Source organism: Mus musculus, chromosome 17 (assembly GCF_000001635.26).
Source record: "Mus musculus strain C57BL/6J chromosome 17, GRCm38.p6 C57BL/6J".
NCBI classification, from domain to species: Eukaryota; Metazoa; Chordata; class Mammalia; order Rodentia; family Muridae; genus Mus; species Mus musculus.
The window spans coordinates 26,837,510-26,848,957 of record NC_000083.6 but is presented as its reverse complement, the minus strand read 5'-3'; the positions used below and the strand labels follow the sequence as shown (position 1 = coordinate 26,848,957).

The 11,448-nt window shown below is 49.9% G+C and overlaps 1 protein-coding gene across 2 annotated transcripts; it reads left to right on the top strand.

The window, feature by feature from the left end:
- Positions 1 to 3,969: 3,969 nt before the first annotated feature.
- On the top strand, positions 3,970 to 10,294 carry Nkx2-5 (NK2 homeobox 5). Of its 2 annotated transcripts, XM_006523797.4 has the most exons (3): positions 3,970 to 4,099; positions 7,350 to 7,933; positions 9,311 to 10,294. In XM_006523797.4, exons 2-3 carry the CDS (start codon positions 7,603 to 7,605, stop codon positions 9,934 to 9,936), a joined length of 957 nt encoding a protein of 318 aa, XP_006523860.1. In that variant the 5' UTR covers positions 3,970 to 4,099; positions 7,350 to 7,602; the 3' UTR covers positions 9,937 to 10,294. The 2 variants fall into 2 exon arrangements, with proteins under 2 accessions (XP_006523860.1, NP_032726.1); NM_008700.2 differs by lacking the exon at positions 3,970 to 4,099 and having other exon boundaries at positions 7,393 to 7,933; positions 9,311 to 10,293.
- Positions 10,295 to 11,448: the final 1,154 nt, after the last annotated feature.

Sequence of the window (11,448 nt, the reverse complement as noted above, 5' to 3'; positions counted from 1 at the left end):
ATATATATATATATATATATATATAGTATTGTATTACATACATGTGGGTATACATCATACACACACATGTATGTATATATGTCTTGGTTACGGCAACTGGAGGCTAAGGGACTTGCTGTATAAATCTCCCCTTTCCACATTTGTTGTTTGGTTTTGTGATGTGGAATCTATTTTTTAAATAAAAGTAGTCATTGTTCCAACTGCTTTATCTATTGCTAAGGAAACCAATCACAGCTTCTCAGCAGGGACAGGAAGCAGTCTGGCTTGATCAAGTTCACAAAGTTCTTTGCAAAGGGGAATACTGTTAACATTCAACTCTGTTTTTTGTTTGTTTGTTTGTTTGTGTGTTTGTTTTGTTTTGTTTTTAATATATTTAACTCTGAGGAGAAAGGAGGACCCAGACGTTTTCTGGTGGTTAGGTGTGGCGTGCATATTTCCTCCAGTAGCCTAGGGCAATTGGACTGAGCTCTGGAAGGCTTGGGAATGCGTCCCTCTGGCTCCTGCAAGCTGCAGCTCACTTCCCGCTCTAGGCAAAGAGGGACTGACCTGGTCATTCTGGGGAAGGCTGGGTTGGCACACTTCTACCTGGAAACCTTTCCTTGTGAGAAAGTGGAATCTGAAAGTGGTGTCCCTATGAGGTCAAGAGGTCCAAGGTAGCCCCGTGAGAAGTGAAAGATTCTAGGATCACGAAAGTTTCCAGTGTATATAAGTGAACCATGTAGGAAATATTTGTACAAATTCCTGTACCCCAAGATAGGAAAGAGTCACCTCAATCTGGTTAGTAAGACTCTAGATCTAGTGGGGGTTCATTAGAAAGGCGCTTAGAGCTCCCCACTCGTGCAGGGAAGGAAGCTAGGCTAGGCTGCTGATCTCCTCCCCCATCTGAGCCAGTACGGGGGGGGGGGGGTCTTTAACAACACCTTTTGGCCAGCCTCCTTCTCCCACTCCCCCTTGGTGCTTTGAGAGGTGTGGGAGCTGTCTCCCGTGAGCCTGTTCCAGTATGCCTTCAGGTGGGTGCTCTGAGACCAAGAACCACTTCAGAGAAAAGCCAGAGGGCAATGTTGCTGGAGAGAGGCTGGGATCTTTTCTGACCCACCGTGGTGTGGTGAGTTTACTTGCCTGCCACTTGGGCTCTCTGTCACAAACTTTGATTTTTAAAATTCCAAAATGAGAGGAAAGGCATACAAAGCTACAATTTTAACCTTTGCCCCCAGAATTCTGGTTCAGATACTTCCATAACTTCAAAAGCAAAAACAAAAGAAAGCAAACAAAATTCTGTTGGTTCAAGATTACTATAATATACTATGTTTAATTATAGATCTTCTCCCCCAAATTCATCCTTCAAAGCTTCCTTTAACATTTTGTTAATCCTCAATTTAAAAAAAAAAAAAAACAAACTAGCTTCCCAATAAAGTACAAGCAGTTATAGGGGCTTACACCTCTTATCCCAATATTTAGGAAGCTGAGGCTGAAGGATTGGAGCTTGAGGCCAGGTTTGGCTACAGAACACCAAATAGCAACAAAAATAAAAATGGACAGTGCAGTCTTGGGAGCTCAAGACTAACCTTGAGACCATAGATAGATAGATAGATAGATAGATAGATAGATAGATAGGTAGGTAGATAGGTAGATAGGTAGGTAGATAGATAGATAGATAGATAGATAGATAGATAGATAGATAGACAGGCAGACAGACAGACAGACAGACAGACAGACAGACAGATGCTGGCAATTGGTAAAGGGTAGTTGCTAGTAAGCTTGGGGATCTGAATTCATACAAGAGAGTTAACTCCAGCAAGTTGTGCTCTCTCTCACACACACACACACACACACACACACACACACACACACACACAATGTTAAACAAGTAAAACCAAGCTCAGTGATAGAGAGCTTGCTTACATACACAGTGTACCAGAGAGGAAAGAGCCTGTATCATGTTTAATACTTAATGTATCATAAAATGTAGTCATACTGATAAATATAAATATAAATATAAATATAAATATAAATATAAATGGAACTCTTTCTCTTCCTACATTTGCAATTTCACTTGGTACAACATGATTTTTAACTTGTCTCCAAAATAAATACACTGGATTGGATTTTTAAAAAATATTTTCATTCTTAAAAAAAGTTAAAGCACAGAGGAAGTATTTTATTTGCATATGCACGTGTATCTGCAAAAAGATACTGGACGCGAAAACATCCCATTGTGTGGTTTGTGCATTTTACATGTTGACAGAAGCACACTGTTCCAGAGAGGATTTTCGATTTATTCCTCCATTGAACCACACAGAAACCAGCAGACCCGGCATCAAGCTCAGGCCTCGGGAATGCGAGGCAAAGCCCTCCTCCATTTGATTACAGCCACAGCATAAATGGATGTGAAGATTTTTCCCCCTAGTTTTGCTCAACTTTATTATTTATTGGAAAGCTAGGGGTGTCGATTTTTTTTATTTTTACTTTTGTTATATCTGATATATACCATCTACCTCTCTGGTCTAGTTGACACTTCTTAACTTTTATTTCTTTCTTATTTACTTTCTTCTCCACCCCCCCCCTTTTTTTTTCCCAGAAAGGTTCTACTAGTCTTGGCCAATATTAGCCAATATTACAATTGTTCTGTTGAGTAATTTCCTTATTGATTTACTAGAACATGTTCTAGGTATATTATTAAAATTCATAATTTCATTATGTATTCCTACTATTGTTCTCTCTCGGTTATTTTTTCTTCAGTTCTATTTATGGTGTCTTTGGCAACATGTTAAAGCAATCGCCTATGGTTTCTCAACCTTTTCGCCTATTCACTCTCCCTCAAAAATAAGCAAACATTCCAAATTATTATCCTTACCATGACTAACACTTAAAGATCATAGTACGTATGTTGTATGTGAATCTGGGTGGATGCGTGCCCTGGTGTACTTGTGGAGGTAAGATTCCTGAGAATCACACTCAGGTACGGCTGGTTTGGCAAGCATTTACCCACCTGGTCAGCGCAGATGAAGGGGTGGAGAAAACCAGGCCAAATGCCCCAAAGGGAGTTAAGTCTGGAGTCCTCAAGAAACAAGTGGAAGTCCCGACTTCTCCAGACAGAAAGACAGACACACACTCCTTTCCCAGTTGTTCCTCTTCTCTCCTCTGTGGGTTTCAATTCTTTCTGTGACCAGGATAGCTTTGCCTTGAAAACAGCACCTTAGGGGCTGCTCTGTGCCTGGCTCAGTCCTTATACCGTGGAGCAGAGCCAAAAGTCCTAGCTAGGCTTGTGACCAGGACCTCAAATATTTGGAGTTAGTATTCTAGTGCTCTGCCTGATGATCTAGAAAGCAGGATTGTTGGCGGATAAGGTGAGGTCAGCCCAAAACGAAAATCTGGAAACTTGTTTTATGTGTGTGTGTGTGTGTGTGTGTGTGTGTGTGTGTAATCAGGATAGTGCAAGAACAGACTATCACAGGAAACTCTGATGCTAATAGGGGAACAGAGGAAAGTTTTCTCAGTCTGCGAAGGTAGATTATTCAGAATAGCAAAAAGCGCAAACACCCAAATAGCAATCAACTAATGAACTAGTCAACAAAGATAGCATATTCGCACAACTGGATAGTATTTCGCTATACAGATAATGTCACAACCTGAAGTGATAAAGACTATGATAATTGAGAGCTACCAGACACAAAGGGCCACTTATTGTATGAGCTTGTTTGTATGACCCACTCAGGAGATGCGAATCCATAGAGGCAGGAAGTAGATTCGTGGTGACTGGGGCTGAGAAGGGTGCATGGAGGTTGAAGGTTGAAAGTTTCTTGGGCGTGGGTGACCTCAAATTGATTGTGGAGTATGGTGAATGAAATCTTTCTCAATAAGGTCTTAGCAAAAAAAAAAAAAGGGGGGGGGGCGGGGTGATTACATATCGAATTCGTCTGTCTCTCTCTGTGTATCTCTCTGTGTCTCTGTCTATCTCCGTCCCCCACCGCCTCCTCCCTTGTGAAGAATTCTCCTTCTGAATGACAGTGTAGGGAGACTCCCAGGTTCTCTTTGGCAGCAGGCATCTTGCTTTCTTCCACAGACAAACAGGAAATGGCGATCACCGCTTCTAGACTGGGTAAGTAGCCTTGAGCGAGTCACTCTCCCCTGCGACCTTCTTCTCTTAGCCAGGTGGTCTGGCAAGAGGACCCAAGACGCACCACCTCCGAGGGCGCCGCCGGCTCCGGATGGCTGAGTACCTGAAGCCGTAGGTGTACCTCGTTGCAGAGCTGGCCGGCCCTGCGCTACCCGCGGGAAGGAAGCACGGGCCAGGCCAAGGGGCGGCCGCGCTGCTCATCCATCAGCCAGACGAAGAGCAGAGTCGCGCTCTCGGCCCTCTGTTTGCTTTCTCGCCAATTATTGCTGCACAGCGGCCCCTTTGTTGATACAGTAGTCCGAAAAAGTGCTAATGTTCATTTATCAGGGGGCCCGCCGGGGACTCCCTAGAGTTGCGATTCTTCCCAAAATATAAACATGGGGCGAGCGTCCCAGACAGAAACCCCCATCTGTTTCCCTGGCGCGGGCCAAGAGAGCGAGGCGTTGTTGAAGATAAAGCTACGGATAACGCTGCCTGTCTCCAATGGACGTCTCCCCGGCGCATTAATGACATTCCGGGTGATAGTTGCAGCTTATCTTTCAATTAATCATATATACTTTTCGCGGCTGATTGCAGGAAAGGGGGGGCGCTCGGGCCGGGCTGATCGCTTTTCAATCAATAATAATTTATTTACGCAGGATGCGCTGGAGCTACCCCGGAATTTGACTAATCCTAAAGCACCAAGTCTTTAAAAGGCAAAGAAATCACTCCACAGAGTTTTCTCTGTCTCCACCAGTCTCCTTTGTCTCTGTCCCTTTCAACTGAAGGTTGTGCCTTTCAGAGCACAAGGCAGGTTGAGCCAAAAACCCTTGGGGAGAAAGATGCGCCCCTTCCCAGCCATTGTAACACAGACACAAACACACAGACACACACAGACACACACTGCAATATATATGTCCTTTGGTATTGATTTGAAGACAGCCAGGACAGAAGCCACGTTGGAAAGTGCTTTGGACAGCTCTCTAAAGAAACCCCCACAGGTCACCCCAATTCTGTTCTGCCTATTTGTCTCACTCTGTCCTGTTTCCTCCCCGAAGAGAAAGGCCAGGGCCTTTTCACCAAGGTTGTAGGGGTGGGAAAGTCACTGATTTTGTTCAAATTAGAAGAGTTTTCTTCCTTTTTCTTGACACCTGACCCACAGATTTGTCAACTCTGGAAGCCCTTATATCCGAAAAAAGTGATAAATCCTCACCACATTGATTTGCAAAGGAAACGTCCCCTCTCAAAACTATTTTTTAAAAAAGACTTAAAACAGGGATCCCGGATGCGGCCCCCAATATAGCTCCCCCAATTAAACGGTAATATTTCAGGCGTCAGCTCACACTAATCTTTCAAACTGTCATCGCGATCCGCAGGGCCAGCCGATTCACTTAACAGGACTCCCAGGACCCTCGCCCGAAGCTGTTTTCAGCAAGACATTTAATTGAATCGGATGTGGCTCGTTTGCCAGACGTCACCGCCTGGGTGATAGACATCCGTCCAACCCACACAAACCAATCTTCAATCTCGGGAGGGTCCCAAGCTAGGTTGGCTCAGAACAGTAACTGTAATGTAACCAGAAATTGTGGCAAGGGAGGAAAACAAAACAAAACAAAACAAAACAAAACAAAACAACAAAAGCGAAAAAAGGCAAAGGCTTTGGACTGCTTGGAGAGGGACACAGCGGAAGACAAAGAGCACCAGCTTTAGGATGCTCTGTGGTCCCTGGGTTGAGATCTCACTATGGCTCCCAAGTCTGGTGCTGACCACTGGAGCCTGGAATTGGGCTTCACAGTCTGCCTGGAGCTGGGTCTCCTTCTCCCTTAGTTGAAGACAACCCAAGGCCTTGGGAGTTTGGGTTTGAGGAAAAGCAGGAAGGAACACAAATCAGGCCTTTGCTGGCTTCACTATGGCCCAGATGGTTGCCAGCGCCCAATGGCCCACACTGCCCTGCCAGGAGGGACAGTTCACACTCTGCACTCACAAAAGTTTTGATCTCTGGACTTTGGGTTCATGACTTAAGAGTGACTTGTTTAGCTAACCTTTGACCCTACACTCACACTCCGTTTCTATTCCAAAAGCCTCTCCTCTGGTGGCCAACTCGTCCTTCATATCTGTGTGCCTTCTGACTCACAGATCTGTTCACTCTGGGAATCCTTATATCCGAAAACAGGTGATGGACCCTCACCACATGAATTTTCAAGGGCACATCCCCTTTGCAAATCGGTGTGGTGAGCCCAAGCTCTCCCAGAGGTTAGCCTTACCATATACCTTCGGTGGGGGAGGTTTTGCCTGGAATCGATGTGCCTTCTCTTTTTGAGATTACAGCAGGAAAAAGTCCCACTCTGTTGGGTCTGGGAGGGCCCAAGTGTTCCTTAGATCCAGACAGTTGTCTTAGTACAGAACCTGGGTTCCTTAAACCCTGACAGTTTTCAGACAGAAGCAGCACTGGACTGAAAATGTCCCTCCACCTGCCTGATCTGTCCTCTGCCCCGTGGAGTAGAAGCCCAGGAAGGCCCTGGAGGATCGGGCTAGAAAGGGTCTGGGACTTTTGTGGTGGCCTAGGAGGGTGAAAAATGAAGCAGCTTGGGCTTCAGGAGAATCCAGGCAGACAACCCAGAAGGCAGCTCTCCTCCAGGAAGAGTCAATTCCCCAACAATGCTTCCTTCTCTCTGGAGAGGTGCCTGGCCCCACCGCTTAGTCTGAAGCAGGTGGCCACTCCCACCCCACAATTAGCCACTTCACCTTTCCATTCAGCTCAGAACCCCTTGGGGCCCCTCTGGGTTCCTGGGTTGAATTTGGTCCTGTAGGTCAAATTAACTACCGCTCCCCAATCCAATTCTTAAACTCATGTGTTAAACTCAGTGTTCGTCCCAGAACAACTGTCTTCTCTGTGATTCTCTTTCTATGCAGGCTACTCTTAGGCAGACTTCAGTAAACAATATTGTAGTCATAGTCTTGATCCCTGAAAATAACCCCCCTCTTCTGGCTTTCAATCCATCCTCACCAGCCCATTTAGTGATACAGGACACAGTGCAAAGAATATTTATTCAAATCCTCGACCCACCCCCAACCCTGCGTTTAGACTCAGCATAACAGAATCAGGTATTTTCTTTGAGTGTGTCTGGCTGGGATTTTCAGGCTAACGAGGAGCAATCTCCTTGCAGGAGTGGGAGACTATCCCAAATGTGTCGCGGCCCCTTTAAAAAAAGCTGAGCAGGATTTTTTTTTCCCATCCCTATGTCTATATTAGGTGACGCAGAACTGCCCGTCGCTCCTGTCATCCAGGCCCCTGGCCCAATGGCAGGCTGAATCCCCCCTACTCCAGCCTGCTCCCGCCTCTTCTGCCCCTGGTGCTCCGCGCTACCTGCTGCCGCGCGCCACATCCAGGGCAGAGAGGCGGGTGCGCGGGCGGGCGGCGGGCACCATGCGGGGAGGCTGTCCCCAGGGGTGGGCAGCACCACTCTCTGCTACCCACCTGGCGCTGTGAAACCTGCGTCGCCACCATGTTCCCCAGCCCTGCGCTCACACCCACGCCTTTCTCAGTCAAAGACATCCTGAACCTGGAGCAGCAGCAGCGTAGCCTGGCGTCTGGGGACCTGTCTGCGCGCCTCGAGGCCACCCTGGCCCCTGCCTCCTGCATGCTGGCCGCCTTCAAGCCCGAGGCCTACTCTGGCCCCGAGGCGGCAGCGTCCGGCCTGGCAGAGCTGCGCGCGGAGATGGGCCCCGCGCCTTCGCCCCCCAAGTGCTCTCCTGCTTTCCCAGCCGCCCCCACATTTTACCCGGGAGCCTACGGTGACCCTGACCCAGCCAAAGACCCTCGGGCGGATAAAAAAGGTAAGGAGAACCTCAAGCTCTTCCCTTCTGGAATCGCTTTCATGTCCAAAACCCTGAGCCAAGAAACCCAGGCCTGACAGTAGCTCAGTCCGGGGTGAAGGCTGGGCGCGGGGAGTTTGGAGTATAAGATTCCAGGCTGTCCCGCAGTCAGTCCGAAGTTTAGAGGGAACGCCGAATTTAGAGGGTCAGGAAAAAAGAAGGGAGAGAGAGAGAGGGAGAGAGTGAGAGAGTGAGAGTGAGAGAGAGAGAGAGAGAGAGAGAGAAGATTAAAATGTTGTTTTCGGCCTACAAAACCCCAGTAGGTTAGGGCCTTGTTCTTGGATCTGTTACAAAGTTAAGCTATCTAACAATCCGCGTTAGAACAAATCTTCGTACTGGAGAGTTAAAATCTCTTCCAGATTTGGGGGTACTTTGAGACACTGAGAACTGCTAAACCGAAAGCTTAGCCCCGTGTATCCTGGGCCTTGTGTAGCCCACCCTGCCTTTCTGGGCCTTGCCTCCTTTGTGCCAAAAGAGAGGAGTCTGGGGACCGGGTTGTGATTTTGAGATGCGATGCTGCGGATCCCAGGAGCTGGGGTTGGCTTTGTTTTTCTAGTACAATCTCCAGGCAGGATCAGGCAGAAATTCCTTTCTGGGAACTGTTGGGAAATACGGAACGAATAAAGACACTGAGAAGTGAAGAGCAGGCTTCCGAAGGTGGCCGAATACCAAATATCTCAGAGTAGGGAGAGGGGCTCCTGGCCAGCTCACAGAAGGAGCAGGGAAGTCCCAGGCCCAGATCCTGTGCTGAGTAAAGCCAGAGAGGCCCAATGGTTTCTGCGAGTTAGAGGACGTTCCTAGGTTTTCCCTGGGAGCAGAGAGAAGGTCCAGGAACATTGGAGAAGGACTGGAGGAGGATTAGAACTTATTGCTACCAACCGGAATCCCGCAGGGCTGGTGTAGAGGCCTCTGTCCTCCTCCGGGTACTGGGAAGTCCAGAAGCCATGCCAACATCAGCTGACCACCCGAGGGACAAACCGGAGTATTCCTAATGTAATTCACTCCGAGCATCCTCATGACTTTATTTTCTTTGCAGCCAGAAAAGCTAAAGCTAAATCCCAGACTGTTAAGAGAACGCTAACTATCCGGGGAAGAGGTCTGGGATAGGGCGCCCGAGATTTCTCTTGTTTTGTTTTGTCCAAGCCACTTAGGCATTTCCCAGATGCGCAATTGCGCCAACATCGAACCGAGCGAGCCCGTGCACTCGGCGATTAGCTTAAGCGGAGCTGGGTGTCCGGCATAGGACCAGAGTGATACTCCCTGCCACCCCTACAAGGGCCCTGAGGTCCCCGGCCCGCCGCTCTAACCCGCCACCTCTCTGCCTCTCTTCCCCTTCAGAGCTGTGCGCGCTGCAGAAGGCAGTGGAGCTGGACAAAGCCGAGACGGATGGCGCCGAGAGACCACGCGCACGGCGGCGACGGAAGCCACGCGTGCTCTTCTCGCAGGCGCAGGTCTACGAGCTGGAGCGGCGCTTCAAGCAACAGCGGTACCTGTCGGCGCCAGAGCGCGACCAGCTGGCCAGCGTGCTGAAGCTCACGTCCACGCAGGTCAAGATCTGGTTCCAGAACCGTCGCTACAAGTGCAAGCGACAGCGGCAGGACCAGACTCTGGAGCTTCTGGGGCCGCCGCCGCCGCCCGCGCGCAGGATCGCGGTGCCCGTGCTGGTGCGCGACGGGAAGCCCTGCCTGGGGGACCCCGCGGCCTACGCTCCCGCCTACGGCGTGGGTCTCAATGCCTATGGCTACAACGCCTACCCCTACCCCAGCTACGGCGGCGCGGCCTGCAGTCCCGGCTACAGCTGCGCCGCCTACCCCGCTGCGCCCCCCGCCGCGCAGCCCCCCGCCGCCTCCGCCAACAGCAACTTCGTGAACTTTGGCGTCGGGGACTTGAACACCGTGCAGAGTCCCGGGATGCCGCAGGGCAATTCGGGCGTCTCCACGCTGCACGGCATCCGAGCCTGGTAGGGAAAGAGCCCGTTTGGGGCGCCCCGGAACGACTCCCACCTTTAGGAGAAGGGCGATGACTCCGGGGATGGGAAAGCTCCCACTATGCCCTGTCCCTCAGATTTCACACCCACCCTCGCGCAGGCCTGGGACCTTTCTCCGATCCATCCCACTTTATTGACGTAGCCTGGTGTCTCGGACCTGGCAGAGCCCTTCCAGGGTCACGGGCACTTTCGACGGATTCCACACTAGGACCGGGAGCCTGGGCCGGGCGCCCGGGCCCTGGTTGTCTTGCCGTCGCCCACCCACCCGTATTTATGTTTTTACCTGTTGTAAGAAATGAGAACCCTCTTCCCATTAAAGTGAGTGCGCTAACGCACGCGGGCTTCTTTTAGGATTTCTGAGCGAGCGCAGAGGCCCCTCCAGGTCACAGGCATAGTTCACATTAATAGAACCTGCACTCATAAAAGCTGAGGCACCCCGCACCCCTCGTTAGGTGTTTTCTGAAGTCCTCCGTTCCCCCCCCCCCCCCCGAGGGCGGCCTTTTTTTTTTTTCCAAGGTTACCCGCGGAGGGCGTGAGGGGTTTTATGACTTGCTTGTGAGCTAATGGGTGTAGAAGGAAGTTCAGCGTCTTCTCGCACCAGAGAAGGAGTAAAAGCTGATCCTAGAGCGCCCATCCTCAGGCCAACTTGATTCACTGTTGCTGGGCGTTGAGGGGAGAGCAGCACCCTAAGTCGTCTGCTTAACGCCACAGCTCTTTTACCGACGGAAGAGCCAAGGGCCCTTGTCCAGCTTCCCTGAGACTCTGCCCCTCATTGGAAGCCCCTGGAGTCCTTTGCCTGTTTTCAGCTAAGCACAGAGGCCAAACCTAAACCGGATGGGAGATGGTGCTCACATTTATCTCAGGGTAGGGTGGGGTGGGGTGGGGGGGACTGTGAGAGTCCATGTGTGAGTTATGGGGCGATTCTCCAACCTGACTGGCATCTCTCGGTATGGCAGTAATTTGACTGTAGTTAACACAGCTTCGATTGACCAACATAATCGCTCTGCAGGTTTTACAGATGAGAGAACAGGTTTGATAAAATGGGGGCTTGTAGTTGTGGGGATTTCTTACTGGGTGTCCCAAGTTTTTCTACTTCAGCGTCTCTAACCCCAGTACTCAGGGCTGGATAACTAACCTCCGCTTGTGGATACTGGCTTTGTCTTCTTCGCTGCTCTGGAGCAGTGGCTAGGTCACAAAGTCGGTAGGGCCAGCAGCAACCCTATAAGCAGTCACGACATTGCTGTGGAGTTTAGGTCCTGAGCTCTGCAGTGAGCCCCTGAAGCCCGGCTTAGTGAGGCTGGGTCAGCACTTTGCAGCAGTGGAAACCAGCTTGCTAGTGTCACCTCCTAACCCCCACAGTGGAGGAGAAGGCCGTAGGTGCTGCCATTTAGGGTCCTTGGGGAAATGCAGAAGGTAAAGATGCAGTTGCATGCAAATAGTTGCCCATGCCAGGGTTTTGGGCTGGGCCGTGTGAAGAAAGAGAAAAGTG

Coding starts and splice junctions, on each gene's coding strand:
- Nkx2-5 (XM_006523797.4), top strand. CDS start 7,603: ATGTTCCCCAGCCCTGCGCTCACACCCACGCCTTTCTCAGTCAAAGAC. Junction 7,934..9,310: donor CCCTCGGGCGGATAAAAAAG/GTAAGGAGAACC, acceptor CTTCCCCTTCAG/AGCTGTGCGCGCTGCAGAAG.